Here is a 16,989-nt window from a genome sequence, read left to right as displayed (position 1 = left end):
GGCCACATCCACAGCAGCCCCACACTGAGCGGGCCTTGAAGCCCGCCACTTCCTGAGCCGCGGCTAGAAGGCAGCTTGAGAGGCTCCAAGGATGCCAGCAGCGGGGCTGCCACCACCTGCACCCTACAAGCAAAGCATCCTCCCGGCGAGTGAGGCAGCAAAGAGGGCCTGCCTTACACAACCACCAAGCCCCCCCCAGCCAGCCCCACCCCGCCCCACCATCCACGTGACCCCAAGTGGCCCGCTCCACAGGGGGCTGTAAGTGGCGTAAAGGCAAAGGCCAGGCAGGTCTTACTCCTCACTGTATCTAGACGATGCTCACTGCGCGCACCGGAGTGTGGGCATGGGCATAGGTCACGTGGGGGTGTGGGCTGCACACACCTCTGTGTGTGCATGGCTGTGTGTGGGCACTGTGGCCAGTGTCTGTGCATGCATGAATATGTGCACTGTGCACAACTTCTGAGAGGCAGGCACAGCAGTGGACACAGCCACGCGCAATGTGCGCCTACCTGAGAGGGGAGGAGTCGCTCTGCCTGGCCCCTCAAGAATGGATTGGGTTTTTTTGTTTGTTTGTTTTTCTTCTCATCTTTATTCAAGTATTTCACAGCAGTTATATTACAAATTACAGTAAATGCTCAAATTCCAGAATTCAAAAATTAAATAATTTACTTCAAACTAATGTAAAATGAAGTCAAATGCAAAACATCAATTTAACACAATCCTAAATTAAACTACAAACCCAAAATAGACCATAGTTGATGAAGTCTACTTAATCTACAAAGTAGACATATGTGACTGAAACCAAATAGGATTCCCAAAGTCTAAGTAACCAAATGTACAAAATACAAAAGATGTAGGTACGAGACCGAATTCAAGCTTACAATATGATTACAAATAATAATTATAATAACAATGGCATTCAGCTACGGGACCTGACACTGAAGATACCTACTGAATAGCACCATAGCTGAACCAACTTAATCAAAAAAGGGAAGATAAGAAATTACCACCCCACTCCCAAAAAACAAAATCCAGTAAACCTACAAATACATTGGCATATGAAAAAAAATCAAGTCATAAAAGGACGTTTAAAAAATTAATCACAGGTAAGATTCAAGCTCAAAAACACAATGAACTCCACAGCCATCAGTTTCAACCCTAATGCAGTTCCATCATCTTCTAAAGCTCCCAGGGGACCCACAGCTAAGCACGAACCACGGCCATGCTGTACTGGGACACTGAGAGCAAGGTTTTACACAGGAGCTTATTTATAGTGCTCACATAGGAAATAGGAACAGAGGTCAATTTGTACATGTTTGCCAATGCTATATAGCAAAAATAACTTTACAGAAAGGTAAACAAAATTGAATTGGATAATTTCACAAGCTGCTTTAATCTATTAGTATCTGTAAAATAAGTGAAACTGGTATAGATTGTTAATTTTCTTTTTGTTGGGGGACAGAAGAGTGGATACAATTTCACTTCATTTCCCCCCCTCGGCATGAGATTGGCTTTCTCTTGAAGACCCAAACTGTTCAAAATGGCAGTTCCTATACTGAGGTTGTCTCTGATTTCTCCATCTATATTCAGGATAAGCAAAAACAAAAACTTGATCTTTTGGAAGCATTTTTTTTGTTGTTGTTGTTGGTCGTGGGGCTTGAACTCTGGGCCTGGGCGCTGTCCCTCAGCTCTTCAGCTCAAGGCGAGCGCTCTACCACTTGAGCTACAGCGCCACTTCCGGTTTTCTGGTGGTTTATTGGAGATAGGAGTCTCACGGTCTCTCCTGCCCGGGCTGGCTTTGAACCGCGATCCTCAGATCTCAGCCTCCTGAGTAGCTAGGATTACAGGCGTGAGCCACCAGTGCCCGGCTTTGGAAGCATTTTTAATGCCATACACATAAATAAATTTCCCTTCTCAAACTTACTGATGGCTAAAATCTTAATTAACTTGTACAAATTTAGTAACCTACTAAGAACATGTGCGTTTTTTTTCCTTTCACAAGTGCTGGTGTTACTTGAATAGAATGCTTCTGAATTAGAGTAACTGGAATAAATATTAGAAAAGAAAATAGTGCAGCAAGAACCTGAGACCTGCAAAAAAAACCTTTTACCAGAAACTTGCTACAAAAAATCTGCTACATCTTATTTCATCAAATTTTTAAATTCTGTAACAATTTCCATCAAAATACAAAATGCTAATATATTAGACAGTAAAATAGTTTGAACTGGTATGATGGTAATAAATACGAAAGAAAGCATGAAAATCCTCCCAATAATCAAATTAGAGGCTTCAAATAACCTCCCCTTTAAAATGGTTCATCGTTAATCGCACTTGCCCATCTTAAAAATTCAGTGTGTCTACATGGGTAGCATCTTGAATTACATGACTGAGTATTATGGAAACTTCATAGACCAGGCATAAAGGAAACTAGTGACATTTGGGGGAAAAAAAAGAAGAAGAAGAAGAAGAAGATAGAACCAGAAGGCAGGAAATGTAAAGGTAAATGCAAAGAAGCACTTGGGGTTACTGCAGTAGCCTAGGCCAGTGTGCTCTCTGCACACTACAGCCAGAGACAAGAGACAAGTACCTTAGCTTCAGCATGTAAACGGTGGCAAAGTGATTACAGGATTCTGTAAACACTATTGGTAACTAAAACACAAAAAGCTGAGGTAGCTCAATTGGATTGGGTTTTTTTTGTTTTGTTTTGTTTTTGTTGTTGTTGTCGGTCGTGGGGCTTGAACTCTGGGCTCTTCAGCTCAAGGCGAGCGCTCTACCACTTGAGCTACAGCGCCACTTCCAAGAATGGATTGTTTTTAAGAAGGTTTTTGTTTTTTTAGCTTTGTAACATGTTCTTCACTGTGCAGAACATTTTTAGTCTGGTGTGGTCTCATTTGCCAATATTGGCAGAGCCCCTGCATCTGTCCTCAGGAATGCCCTCCTGTACCTAAGAGTTCCAGTGCTTCTCCCCACCCGCTTCCTGTAGTCATTCCCAGGTTTCAGGTCTGACCTTGAGGTGTTGGGTCCATTTTGAATAGGTAGTATTGGCAGTAGAACAAGGTGAGGGACAGGAGTCCAGTTTCAGTCTTCTGCATCTGGATGGCTAGTTTCCTCAACACCATTTGTTGAAGAAGCTGTCTTTTTTCCAACATACATTTCTGGCTCCCTTGTTACATGTCAGAGGTAGGTATGTGGGTTTATTTCTGGGTGTTCTAGCCTGGCCCATTGGTCTTCAGGCTTGTTTCTTGTGCCAATATCATACTGTTTTTTGTCACTATGGCTCTGTAGTGAAGTTTGAGGTCTGGAATTGTGATACCTTCAGCATTTCTTGTTTTGCCTAGGATTGCTTTGGCTATTTGTGACCTTTTGTGCTTCTATATACATTTTTGGACTATTTTCTCTATGTTAAAAAGACAGCCTACAGAAGGGGAGAAGATCTTTGCCAGCTATCTATCTGACTAAGGCCCAAGAGAATATATAAAGAGCTCAAAAAAATTAATTCCCCAAGGAATCAAGAACCTGATTAATAAATGGGCAAAGGAGCAAAACAGAAACTTCTCAGAAGAAGTAGTAAAGATACACAACACATGAAGAAATATTCAACATCCCTGGCCATAAAGGAAATGTAATCAAAACAACACTGGCATTCCATCCAGTAAGACTGCCTTGCATCAAGCATATTAGCAACAAACACAGATGAGGACAGAGGGAGGAAAAGGAAGCCTGTCACTGCTGGGGGAGGTGGAGGTGGAAACTAGTCAGTCACTCTGGAACGTGGTTTGGGGATTCTTCAGAAAACTAAACATAGAACTATTGTAGGATCCAGCAATACCACTCCTGGACACAGACCCAGAACACTGCAAATCAGGACATGAATAAGAACACTTGCACGCTCAGGTTCATTGCTGCATTATTCACTATAGCCAAATTATGGAAACAGCCAAGATGACCTACAATAGATCAAAGGATCAATGTATGGTTTGAGTCCCAGCACTCCAATTTTTAACAAAGAAAAGCAAGAGGCAGATGGCGTGGGGCTGGGCTTTGGTGGCCAGCAGCACGGGGGAGGGGGGGCGGTGAGAGGGGTGCGCAGAGCCGGTGGGGACAGGACCCTGGGCCCTGGGCCCTGTGTGGACAAGGGCAGGGCACCTGGGCCTAGTACTGGTGCTGGTCTTCACTGGGCAGCTGGGCAGGACCCTCAGCAGCCTCTGCTCACGTTGCCTCCAACAACCCAACAGCAGCTCCTGCCCCAACTGTGACCCTCTGCCCCCGCATCTGCACCTCTGTACCCCACATCTGCACCTCTGCCCCAACTGTGACCCTCTGCCCCCGCATCTGCACCTCTGCCCCAACTGTGACCCTCTGCCCCAACTGTGACCCTCTGCCCCCCGCATCTGCACCTCTGCCCCAACTGTGACCCTCTGCCCCAACTGTGACCCTCTGCCCCCCGCATCTGCACCTCTGCCCCAACTGTGACCCTCTGCCCCAACTGTGACCCTCTGCCCCAACTGTGACCCTCTGCCCCTCGCATCTGCACCTCTGCCCCTCGCATCTGCACCTCTGTCCCCACATCTGCACCTCTGTACCCCACATCTACACCTCTGTACCCACATCTGCACCTCTGTCCCCACATCTGCACCTCTGTCCCCACATCTGCACCTCTGTCCCCACATCTGCACCTCTGTCCCCACATCTGCACCCCTGTCCCCCTCACCTCCTCCCAGTCTGTCTCCACTGTCCCCCGATCCTGGGAGCGAACTACCACCATGAGGGGTGGTCTGTGTAGCCTGTGCAGTGTTCTAGGCCTGTGCCCACGGGGCCTTCCCCTCCCCAGCACACTGCTGACCTCCTGCAGTGTGCACACCGCACGCTCATCCCCTCCTCAAGCCTCCTGAGAGGCTAGTACTGGTGTCTGGCTGGGGTGACCTAGGCTGGGACACTATCTTAAGATGGCCTGCAGCCGCTCCCCCCTCCCCTCCCCTCCCTTCTCCCCTCCCCTCCCCTCCCCTCTCTTCCCTCCTCCCCTCCCCTCCTCTCTCCTCTCCCTTCCCCTCCCCTCTCCTCTCCCTTCCCCTCCCCTCCCCTCTCTTCCCTCCTCCCCTCCCCTCCCCTCCCTTCTCCCCTCCCCTCCCCTCCCCTCTCTTCCCTCCTCCCCTCCCCTCTCCTCTCCCTTCCCCTCCCCTCCCCTCTCTTCCCTCCTCCCCTCCCTTCCTCTCTCCTCTCCCTTCCCCTCCCCCCTCCCCTCCCCTCCCTTCTCCCTTCCCCTCCCCTCCCTCCCCCTCCCCTCCCCTCCCTTCTCCCCTCCCCTCCCCTCCCCTCTCTTCCCTCCTCCCCTCCCCTCCTCTCTCCTCTCCCTTCCCCTCCCCTCCCCTCCCCTCCCCCCTCCCCTCCCTTCCCCTCTCTTCCCTCCTCCCCTCCCCTCCTCTCTCCTCTCCCTTCCCCTCCCCTCCCCTCCCCCCTCCCTTCCCCTCCCCTCCCTCCCCCTCCCCTCCCCTCCCCTCCCCCTCTCACCAGGGTGATCTTGTTGTCTGTGCTCCTCTGGTTCTCGTAGGCTATGTCACAGGTGACACACAAGGCGTTGCCCAAGCCTCTGGTCAGGGGCAGGTTGGGGTCGGCTCCCTTGGACAGGAGTTCCTTCACGACCTGGAAACGGCCGCCATCACGCCACTCCCCAGAGGCCACCCTGGCCTGGCGTGGCTGCCACCCTTCCCACACGGCCATGCTCCTTGGAGAGGAGCCAGGCCCCGTGCTCCGACAGCCCTGCTTCCATCCCGCCTTCCCACCTGAAGCAGACCTGGCCCTGAGCAGGGTCTGGCACAGGGTCAGGAGCCCGGGGCCTGGCCCCTGTGATGAGCTGCCTGCCGGTGAGGGCCAGCTCCCGCTAGAAGATGAGATAGATCCTTGAGAGTGAGGCCTTTGGTTTGTTAAAAGCCTACTGCCCACATGTGGCCTGTTTGCCCTTCGTGGGGGCTCAGTAACTAGTTCAACGAGGGATGAGTGGGTGAGTCGAATCTGCATTGACCAGTGGATGGATGAAGGATGGGCAGGTGTGTGGCTGGTGTGAAGGTGGGCAGATGGACAGGTGAACAGGTGGCAACCAACCACAGCAAATCCCAGGCGCCGACGTGGGGGAGGTGCCCGGGTTTCCGACGCAGAACACGCTCACCAGGTCGTTCCCGCTGGCAATGGACAGGGAGAGCGGGGAGTGGCCGCTCCACAGCAGGTTCGGATTCGCTCTGTGGGTGAGGAGGAGGCGAACCACGTCCCTGGCACACTGGGGAGGGAGGAAGACAGAGTGGGGCACGTCAAAGCAGCGCCACTCCCAGGAGCCCGAGAGCCATGGGCAGCCAGGCACTGGGGCCCATCCCAGCGCTGCGCCTCTCCACCAGCGCTGCCCTGCAGAAGCTGCTCCTCCCCACATAGGGCGCAGCCTCAAGCCCAGGAGCAAGGACATGGATTGGACCCACCCGTTGACCAGGGGTGGTCAGGAACAAGCGGCCTGACTCAGGGCAAGAGTGGTAGGTGGAACATGCCCCTTTGCTGGGGCTCGGGGTTCCCGCAGGTCCCCCAGAAGTGTCCCCACTGTGGAGACGCATCTCTGTCTCCTCTGTAGTGACACGGTGGGCACTCTGGACATGACAGACTTTTGAGGCCAGGGCCCCCACTTCCCTGTTGGACCCCTTCCCTGTCACTCCAGGACTAGACCAGGGTGGGGTCAGCAAAACTCTCTGAGGGCTCCTGGAGGGGCTCCCTCCTCTCTCCCGCTGGAACACAGATGCCATGGCTGGATGACGGCAGACCTCCTGCCCTCACCACTGGCGCCTTTCCTGGTGAACGAACTGTCCTGAACTTAGTGACACTATCCCATCAGTGTCTCCTGGCTTCCCCACTGGAGGACCCTGAGTCTGTGGATAGAAAGGGGCAGGCCAGAGGCCTCCGTCACCTGACTTCTTGAAGCTCTGCGGACCCATTCCTAATGTGGGTTCCTGGCACCCCTGGTGGCCGTGGCCAGGGCAGTGGGCCTGACCCCTCCCCTCCTCTCCCTCCTCTCCCTGCCCTACAAGGAGCCAGATGGGCCCCACGCCACTCCTCTCCCCTCTCCGCTTCCCACACCCCCAAACCTGACACACATACTGGGCTCTCACTGCAGGCAAACTGGCCATCTCAGGCTGGGAGGCTGGGCACTATTTCATGGGTAAACTGAGGCTAGATATTTCTTTGTGCTCCTCAGCCACTAGGCCAGGTATACAGGCCACTGCCTGTCAAGGCTGAGACCTGGCTTTCTGCACCATTCCCATGCCTACAGTGGGCAGCGCAGGGCAGGTCCAGCCCAGTGGCACCATGATAGCCCAGGGTGAGACACTCAGATCAGCTCCTGTGTGTGTGTGTGTGTGTGTGTGTGTGCGTGCACTTGTGTTCTTGTTTGTGATCATGCATGTGCTCGTTTTCATGCATGTGCTCGTGTTCATGTGGATGCCCTGTGCATGTGTGCTTATGTTCATGGGTTTATGCTCATATATGTGCTCATGCTTTGTATGTCTGTGCTGATGTGTGAGCCTGTGCTGTGTGTGCTCATGCTCATGTATGTGCCTGTGCTCATATATGTGCTCATGCTTTGTATGTCTGTGCTGATGTGTGCAACTGTGCTCATGTGTGTGCCTGTGCTCATGTGTGTGCCTGTGCTCATGTGTGTGCCTGTGCTGTGTGTGCTCATGATCATGTGTGTGCTCATGCTCATGTGTGTGCCTGTGCTCATGTGTGTGCTCATGCTCATGTGTGTGCTCATGCTCATGTGTGTGTCTGTGCTCATGTGTGTGCCTGTGCTCATGTGTGTGCTCTTGCTCATGTGTGTGCCTGTGCTCATGTGTGTGCTCATGGTCATGTGTGTGCTCATGCTCATGTGTGTACCTGTGCTCATGTGTGTGCTCATGCTCATGTGTGTGCCTGTGCTCATGTGTGTGCTCATGCTCATGTGTGTGCCTGTGCTGATGTGTGTGCCTGTGCTCATGTGTGTGCTCATGCTCATGTGTGTGCCTATGCTCATGTGTGTGCTCATGCTCATGTGTGTGCACATGCTCATGTGTGTGTAGCTGTGCTCATGTGTGTACTCATGCTCATGTGTGTGCTGATGCTCATGTGTGTGCTGATGCTCATGTGTGTGTCTGTGCTCATGTGTGTGCTCATGCTCATGTGTGTGCTCTTGCTCATGTGTGTGCTCATGCTCATGTGTGTGACTGTGCTCATGTGTGTGCTCGTGCTCGTGTGTGTGCTCATGCTCGTGTGTGTGCCTGTGCTCATGTGTGTGCCTGTGCTCATGTGTGTGCCTGTGCTCATGTGTGTGCTCATGCTCATGTGTGCTCATGCTCATGTGTGTGCCTGTGCTCATGTGTGTGTCTGTGCTCATGTGTGTCTGTGCTCATGTGTGTCTGTGCTCATGTGTGTACATGTGCTCATGTATGTGCCTGTGCTCATGTGTGTGCCTGTGCTCATGTGTGTGCTCATGCTCATGTTTGTGCCTGTGCTCATGTGTGTGCTCATGCTCATATGTGTGCCTGTGCTCATGTGTGTGCTCATGCTCATGTGTGTGCCTGTGCTCATGTGTGTGCCTGTGCTCATGTGTGTGCTCATGCTCATGTGTGTGCCTGTGCTCATGTGTGTGCTCTTGCTCATGTGTGTGCTCATGCTCATGTGTGTGCCTGTGCTCATGTGTGTGCTCGTGCTCATGTGTGTGCTCATGCTCATGTGTGTGCTCATGCTCATGTGTGTGCCTGTGCTCATGTGTGTGCTCATGGTCATGTGTGTGCTCATACTCATGTGTGTACCTGTGCTCATGTGTGTGCTCATGCTCATGTGTGTGCCTGTGCTCATGTGTGTGCTCATGCTCATGTGTGTGCCTGTGCTGATGTGTGTGCTCTTGCTCATGTGTGTGCCTGTGCTCATGTGTGTGCTCTTGCTCATGTGTGTGCCTGTGCTCATGTGTGTGCTCATGGTCATGTGTGTGCTCATACTCATGTGTGTACCTGTGCTCATGTGTGTGCTCGTGCTCGTGTGTGTGCCTGTGCTCATGTGTGTGCTCATGTGTGTGCTCTTGCTCATGTGTGTGCTCATGCTCATGTGTGTGCTCATGCTCGTGTGCTCTTGCTCATGTGTGTGCTCATGGTCATGTGTGTGCTCATGCTCATGTGTGTGCCTGTGCTGATGTGTGTGCCTGTGTTCATGTGTGTGCTCATGCTCATGTGTGTGCCTATGCTCATGTGTGTGCTCATGCTCATGTGTGTGCACATGCTCATGTGTGTGTAGCTGTGCTCATGTGTGTACTCATGCTCATGTGTGCTGATGCTCATGTGTGTGCTGATGCTCATGTGTGTGTCTGTGCTCATGTGTGTGCTCATGCTCATGTGTGTGCTCTTGCTCATGTGTGTGCTCATGCTCATGTGTGTGTCTGTGCTCATGTGTGTGACTGTGCTCATGTGTGTGCTCGTGCTCGTGTGTGTGCTCATGCTCGTGTGTGTGCCTGTGCTCATGTGTGTGCCTGTGCTCATGTGTGTGCCTGTGCTCATGTGTGTGCTCATGCTCATGTGTGTGCCTGTGCTCATGTGTGTGCCTGTGCTCATGTGTGTGCTCATGCTCATGTGTGTGCCTGTGCTGATGTGTGTGCTCTTGCTCATGTGTGTGCCTGTGCTCATGTGTGTGCTCTTGCTCATGTGTGTGCTCTTGCTCATGTGTGTGCTCATGCTCATGTGTGTGCCTGTGCTCATGTGTGTGACTGTGCTCATGTGTGTGCTCGTGCTCGTGTGTGTGCTCATGCTCGTGTGTGTGCTCATGCTCGTGTGTGTGCCTGTGCTCATGTGTGTGCCTGTGCTCATGTGTGTGCTCTTGCTCATGTGTGTGCTCATGCTCATGTGTGTGCCTGTGCTGATGTGTGTGCCTGTGCTCATGTGTGTGCTCATGTGTGTGCTCTTGCTCATGTGTGTGCTCTTGCTCATGTGTGTGCTCTTGCTCATGTGTGTGCTCATGCTCGTGTGCTCTTGCTCATGTGTGTGCTCATGGTCATGTGTGCACCTGTGCTTATGTATTTATGCTTGCATATGTACTCATGCTCATGTGTGTGGCCATGCTTATGTATTTGCGCTCACACATGTGTTCATGCTCATGTGTGTGCCTGTGCTCATGCGTATGCTCATGCTCATGTGTGTGCCCATGTATATGTATTTGTGCTCATATATGTACTCGTGGTCATGTGTGTGTGCTCACACATGTGCTCATGCCCCTGTGTGTCCTTGTGCTCATATATTTGTTTGCATTCATGTGTATTAGTTTACTCATGTATGCCCATGTTCACATGATCATGTTCATGTGTTAGTCCTTGCACAGTGTTCTGTGTTCATGTGTGCTCATGCTTATGTGTATGCCCATGCTCATGCATGTGTGCTCACACGGGTTCATGTGCACTCATGCTCATGTATGTGCTTCTGTTCATGTGCTCTCATGTGTCTGTGTGTGCTCATTATCATGTGTTCGTGTTTGTGTTCATGGTGTTAGTGTGCTCGTGTGTGCCCATGCTCATGTGTGTTGCTCACGTGTGTTCATGTGTGTGTCATGTGTGGGGGTTTGTGCTCACATGCAGCACTGGTCCACACACTCCAGAACATGCATGAAGCACGGTGTTCTCCATTCATTTGAAGCTGCTGTCTTTTCTTCCATCTGGAAGCCCAGGACGTAGCCCATTTCACTGACCATGACCCCTACCAAGACAGCTCTCTGTTTGGGAGTCCCAGACCTGGACCCCACAGGAGGAGCCAGGATGTCAAGGGTGCCCATCCACCATGCCAGCTGCTGGTTCCTGCTGAGAGTAGCACACACACATGCATGCATGCATTGTGCAGGCATGCACAGGTCACCCAGCCATGCTCTTGTGGTATGCATGCACACGTTCTTAGACACTAGAACCCTGGTGGTCCCAGGACCCACCGCCCTGCCCTGCATCCCCCTGTGGCTTGGTTTTTGAATGAGAACACACATTTCCCAAGAGGTAACCCCGATCACAGAGCAACCTGACCAGCCTGGCGGGGCCCAGGCCGCTCACCTTCCTGCTGTCCTCCCGCTCGCAGGCCACGTGCAGAGCTGTCCTGCCGCCCTCCTCGGGGACACATGTGGGAACGGCCGTGCAGTAGCTGCTGGGCGGGCCCAGCTCGTTGTTGAGCTTCAGGCTCGAGGGCAGTAGGTCCAACTGTGCACAGATGCAGGGGTCAGGAGCTGGCCCCCAGCCCCTCCTCCGGCCTTCTGAATGGGAGAACCACCCTGCCTGGCCCCGGTGCCGTGATCCTCCCCCCGTGCCCAGCCTCTGCGATCCTGCCCTGAGCCAGTCAGACTCCCACAGCGGTAGGAGTGTTAGAGCCCTCCCGGCCGGCTCCCCACATATGCACACAGGTGCACGTCCTCAAAGTCTCTTCATGCCCAGGGAGCCACGAGGAGGAAAATGAGAGTGCATGGTTGCCCCTCTTCCTCTTGAAAGAGCCAGGAGGGCTCCCTAGTGGAGGTGGTCTAGCTGGTCTTACAGGTGGAAGAGGCTGAGCTACAGACAGGAGTGCCACCAGACCCCGTACCCTTGCCCGTGCACCACTGTGCCCCACGCAGGCAGCAAGGAGTCCTGCCCTGCCCCCAGCCTCCTGGACCTGGTCAGTCTGGTTAGACCAACAGGCAACCTGGGAGCTGTGGGGCCTCTACACCCAGGGCCCTGCCTGTCCTACTGTTCCAGCACACAGCCTTGTGAGGGAAGGGGCTAGACCAAGCCAGCAGCCTCTTTCCAGGGGCAAAGACACAGGACCGGCCTGGCAACTGTCCCTGACAGCCTCCAGCATTGCCGCCAGGTCTGGAGCCGCAGCCTGCCCGGCTCCTCCACCTTCGGAGAGCAGCGAGTGAGAGAGAGAGCAGGGGGGAACGTGAGAGGCTAGCCCGTGCCTACAGGAGGCAGCGGGGAGGTTGGACAGGGCCGTGGCAGAGCTGCCTGACCCTGTGGGCAGCAAGGCTCCGCCTGAGAGGCTACCCTTCTGAAGGCATGAGGTGGGCCGCTTACAAAGTGTCCCATGGACACCCATCTTCAGCAAGCCCACCAAGCTGCCTGAGTAAACAGGTCTTGGCTTACTGATTTCAATCAATTGTTTTTATCCTACATCTCTAAAAGTATGTGGGCTGAGCCTCCTCACACAGCTGACCCACACTCTCCGCTGTGCCCAACTCCAAGAGGGGCCCCATGAGGTCAGCTGAGTGCGGGAGCTGCACCTGAGAACATCATGGCAGCGTCCAGCCCTGGAGCCTCTGCCCCCCTCCCTTCCCCTCCCCTCCCCCTCTCTTCTCCCCTCCCCCTCTCTTCTCCCCTCCCATCCTTTGGTTCCCTCCCCCACCCAACCAGATGCCCCAGCAGCACACCTTGCTGGCCTTGTACACCTCATCCTGGTCAGTTGCCTTGGCATCCACATTGGTGATGGCGTGGAGCAGCAGCTCGGTAATCTTGACTCCTTCCTCCCCAGGAAGGGAAACGGCAATGTGGAGTGGAGTCAGGGACCGCAGCTGCAGAGCAAGCACAGGTGAGGGGAGTGGGGCCAGGCAGGTGGGTGGAGCCAGGCAGGTGGGTGGAGCCAGGCAGGTGGGTGGAGCCAGACAGGCGGGGAGCCAGGCAGGTGGATGGAGCCAGGAAGGTGGGTGGAACTAGGCAGGTGGGTGGAGCCAGGCAGGTGGATGGGGCCAGGCAGGGGGGTGGGGCCAGGCAGGTGGGTGGGGCCAGGCAGGTGGGGAACCAGGCAGGTGGGTGGAGCCAGGCAGGTGGGTGGAGCCAGGCAGGTGGAGAGCCAGGCAGGGGGTGGAGCCAGGCAGGGGGTGGGGCCAGGCAGGGGGTGGGGAGCCAGGCAGGGGGTGGGGCCAGGCAGGGAGTGGGGCCAGGCAGGGGGTGGGGCCAGGCAGGGGGGTGGGGAGCCAGGTAGGTGGATGGGGCCAGGCAGGTGGGTGGAGAGCCAGGCAGATGGAGAGCCAGGCAGGGGGTGGGGAGCCAGGCAGGTGGAGAGCCAGGCAGGGGGGTGGAGCCAGGCAGGGGGGTGGAGCCAGGCAGGTGGATGGGGCCAGGCAGGTGGGTGGGGAGCCAGGCAGGTGGAGAGCCAGGCAGGGGGTGGAGCCAGGCAGGTGGGTGGGGTCAGGCAGGGGGTGGGGCCAGGCAGGGGGTGGGGCCAGGCAGGGGGTGGGGAGCCAGGCAGGGGGGTGGGGCCAGGCAGGTGGATGGGGCCAGGCAGGGGGGTGGGGAGCCAGGCAGGGGGGTGGGGCCAGGCAGGTGGATGGGGCCAGGCAGGTGGATGGGGCCAGGCAGGGGGTGGGGCCAGGCAGGGGGGTGGGGAGCCAGGCAGGGGGTGGGGCCAGGCAGGGGGTGGGGCCAGGCAGGGGGTGGGGCCAGGCAGGGGGTGGGGAGCCAGGCAGGTGGATGGGGCCAGGCAGGTGGATGGGGCCAGGCAGGGGGTGGGGCCAGGCAGGGGGGTGGGCCCAGGCAGGGGAGTGGGGCCAGGCAGGTGGATGGGGCCAGGCAGGGGGTGGGGCCAGGCAGGGGGTGGGGCCAGGCAGGGGGTGGGGCCAGGCAGGGGAGTGGGGCCAGGCAGGGGGGTGGGGCCAGGCAGGGGGGTGGGGCCAGGCAGGTGGATGGGGCCAGGCAGGGGGATGGGGCCAGGCAGGGGGGTGGGGCCAGGCAGGGGGTGGGGCCAGGCAGGGGGTGGGGCCAGGCAGGGGGTGGGGCCAGGCAGGGGAGTGGGGATCCAGGCAGGTGGATGGGGCCAGGCAGGTGGATGGGGCCAGGCAGGGGGTGGGGCCAGGCAGGGGGGTGGGGCCAGGCAGGGGGTGGGGCCAGGCAGGGGGGTGGGGCCAGGCAGGGGGTGGGGCCAGGCAGGGGGTGGGGCCAGGCAGGGGTGGGGCCAGGCAGGGGGTGGGGCCAGGCAGGCGGGGAGCCAGGCAGTTGCTCAGGGCAGGGACTTCACCGGCTTGCCCATGCACCTCCCTCTCTACTCCTGCCAGCCCCTCCTCCCATGGGGAAGGTAGCAGCCAGGTACCACTAATGAATAAGGACTGAAAGCTCTCATACACCACATGCTCCACGTGTCCAGTGCCCTGCACAGGAACTCCAGCCTGATCCAGCAGCTCCGTCATTATCCAGCCGCTCATCACCTTCCTCTAGCCAAAGCTCCTTCCTGTCCCTTTAAGGCCCTGGCTCAGACACCAACACCCTGACAGCCGTGTAGCACCTGACTGCCATCATCAGCACAGCATCCTGCTGACCATTGCTAAGATCCCTGAAGGGCTGTCCAGGAGCCCCAGCAGCTTAGCCATGGATGCAGGCCCTCCAGGGGAGAACCATGGCAGACAGAGCCTGACCAGAGCAGGCAGCAGACTCGCTGACCCCAGCTTGCCTCCTTCCAGCCCCAGCTCGTGTGACCCTGCTCACACAGGAAGGCGCCCCTGCGGCAAAGCAACCTAAGGCTTCCTAGGTGGGTATGCAGGCAGCCTGAGGAGAGGGAAAGAACCCACAGGGAAAGGAGCAAGCTACATGCAAGACCACCCACAATCCCTGACCCCTCACAAGTGAGCACAGAAGTGGGGTCTGGGGCAACAGGAAGGGCAGACTTCAGCCTGACAGTGACTCTTGCTTCACCCCAACAGCCCAATGCCCAGCCAAGAGCCGCAGCTCCAGCACTGGTGGAGGGTAGCGCAGCAGCCACCACGAAAGAGGCCAACCAGGGGTCTGGGGCACTGCCCACCCTCCCAGACACAGCGGGTGGGGATGAGAGGCGTCACCCAGGCCCTACCTGAGGGGGGTATTGGATGTCCGTCCTGGCCCCACTCTCCAGAAGCTGCTTCACCCCTTCCACGTCCCCAGCCTTCACAGCCAGGAAGAGGGCCTGCATGGGCACTTGGCACAGGTTGGGGTCAGCACCACGGCACAGCAGCAGCTGGATGGTCATCCACAGGCTCCGGTGCCTGCAGGGGCCAGGGGAACGGAGCTGCGGAAGGGAGGAGCTGCAGACGCTCCCCAAATACCCTGAGCCTCAACACGCAGACGCACCTCTTCCAAGCCTGGTCCCCACCCTGGGAGGCCAGCCACATTGCCCCTGCAGCAGCCAGGCCGCAGTCTGATCCTGCTGGGGCCCTGCTGGGCTTCAAACCTGGGCGGGAAACTCGGCAACCTGGGAGAAGTGAGCGGTGGGGGGGGGTGGCAAACACCCCTTCTTCTTGGGGTGGGTAGGAGACAATGGCAGAGAACCGGCCCTGTGACTGGCAGGTGGTGTCTCTCACACCCCACGGCCTTACCACACGCATACGCGCGCGCACGTGCACACTCACATGCCCAGTGCTCCACGCAGGCTGGTCGGAGCAGGTGCCCCGGCCTCTTGGCGGTGCTGCGGGGCAGAGCAGCACACCCTGCACACACCCCTCCAGGCCAGCACCAGCAACTTACTCGTGCATGGACTGCGCCATTTTCCTCATGGTCCCCTTGTCGGGAAAAGCGGGGGCCTGCAGCATGCTGTAGGCCTCGGCGCTCTTCTCCAGGATGTCCCTGGACAGCTGGATGGTGTAGTTGCGCACACACAGGGAGGACTCGAAGTTGGTCTCGGTGGTGCTGTATACAGTGCTGATGTTCCCCTCCGACTCCTCCACCACCTGCTCCAGGTCACCCAGGCTGCGCCTCGAGGAGGAGTCCCACCGCAGCATGCTGCTGGGGGACTGGTCCTCCAGGCCGCTCGAGACGGCTGCCTTCCAGCCTTCACTGGTCGAGACCATGTCGTTCGCCTCATAAATGGTCTCCAGGTTCAGGATGGAGTATTTTGAGGCACTTAGGAACGTGGGAATTTCCTTTGGAAGGCACCCAGGAGAGTATCATTAGCGGAAGGAAGAAACTGAAGTACATCCCTACACCCATGGCCTGGAGCTACCACCTCAGTCCACAAGCCTCAGACGAAGAGGGACCCATTTGGAGTCTGGCATGGACCTCGGGCTGAGCAGACATGGGAGCCGTGCCCCTGTGTTTCCTGGGCCCACAAAATGTGGCTCATCTACGTGAGCCGTGGGGTGGGTTCAAGGAGAGACGGGCAGCAAGTCTCACTCCTGTTCTTTGGCGGCACACAGAAAGAGCCTCCTGGTTTGGATATTGAAGCTAAATACAATACATTTTTAAAATTGATCCCACCTGTGCCACTTGTTTAAGTGGCCACTGTAGCTTGTATTACATTTCTATCCAGTGGCGCTGCTCTCGGTAGGCTCCCAGTTTTGAACCGTGGTTCATAAAGTGCCGTCCCCTTGACTAATTGCAGGTTCTCAGTCTTGCTTTGCGGGGCGGGGGCTCTGTGTGGATGCGGACCTTGGCAGTTGTGTGGGAAGGGTGGGCTCGGGCCCTGAGCTGTCATGCATGCGTCCTAAGGGACACTCATGGCACTGGATTCCAGATTCCTTAGGGAGTTCTTGCATTCCATGCTTCTACTCCCTTCCCCAATGGCCTACCTGCCTAGCCACCCTGTATGAGGCCTGGGCCACACTGGGGGTTGGGGGGGGAGGTCGGTGGATGGTGCGAGTGTGGCGGTGAACAAGGCTGACCTGGGGCACCGTCCTCTCTGCAATGTTGGGCTTGAAGGCCTTGCTAGGGTAGTAGAGGAGGAAGCACATGCTAAGCGGGGTGAGGCCCTCATCGGAGCACTTGTTCACATCAGCCCCAAAGTCCAGGAGCAGGTTGACAATGTCATGATGAGAATGCACCTGCAGAAAGACACGCTGGACTCACCAAGGCAGCCGCTGGCTCCGCGGGGGTGTGGAGGGCAGGTGGCGCTGGTGCCACTTCCTGAGGCTCCCCCGGGCTCCAGCTTGGGAGGAGACAGGGTCCGGCCAGCAGCGGGGGCAGGAGCAGCGGCATGCCCTGCCCTGAGCCCTGCTCTCCATCGGGCCTTGAGTCTCACACTGGGGGTGTGGGCT

The 16,989-nt window shown here is 56.4% G+C and overlaps 1 protein-coding gene across 10 annotated transcripts in view; it reads right to left on the bottom strand.

The window, feature by feature from the left end:
* Ankmy1 (ankyrin repeat and MYND domain containing 1) overlaps positions 1 to 16,989 on the bottom strand; it is a 52,912-nt gene that overhangs the window by 20,961 nt on the left and 14,962 nt on the right. For 6 of the 10 annotated variants that reach the window (XM_070004104.1, XM_070004183.1, XM_070004353.1 and 3 more), the window contains exons 7-13: positions 16,618 to 16,776; positions 15,485 to 15,879; positions 14,835 to 15,006; positions 12,427 to 12,567; positions 11,084 to 11,227; positions 6,164 to 6,271; positions 5,509 to 5,640 (exon numbers count right to left, since the gene is read on the bottom strand). In XM_070004104.1, coding sequence (XP_069860205.1) covers positions 5,509 to 5,640; positions 6,164 to 6,271; positions 11,084 to 11,227; positions 12,427 to 12,567; positions 14,835 to 15,006; positions 15,485 to 15,879; positions 16,618 to 16,776 — 1,251 coding nt within the window. Of the gene's footprint in view, positions 1 to 622; positions 1,581 to 5,508; positions 5,641 to 6,099; positions 6,272 to 11,083; positions 11,228 to 12,426; positions 12,568 to 14,834; positions 15,007 to 15,484; positions 15,880 to 16,617; positions 16,777 to 16,989 lie in introns of those variants that run through there. The other 4 variants (XM_070004654.1, XM_070004516.1, XM_070004269.1 and 1 more) reach the window with 4 other exon arrangements.

The sequence above is a fragment of the Dipodomys merriami genome, unplaced genomic scaffold (genome assembly GCF_024711535.1).
Source record: "Dipodomys merriami isolate MVZ:Mamm:240054 unplaced genomic scaffold, mDipMer1.0.p SCAF_1, whole genome shotgun sequence".
NCBI classification, from domain to species: domain Eukaryota; kingdom Metazoa; phylum Chordata; class Mammalia; order Rodentia; family Heteromyidae; genus Dipodomys; species Dipodomys merriami.
The sequence above is the reverse complement of the archived record's forward strand: the minus strand, read 5'-3'. Positions and strand labels throughout refer to the sequence as shown.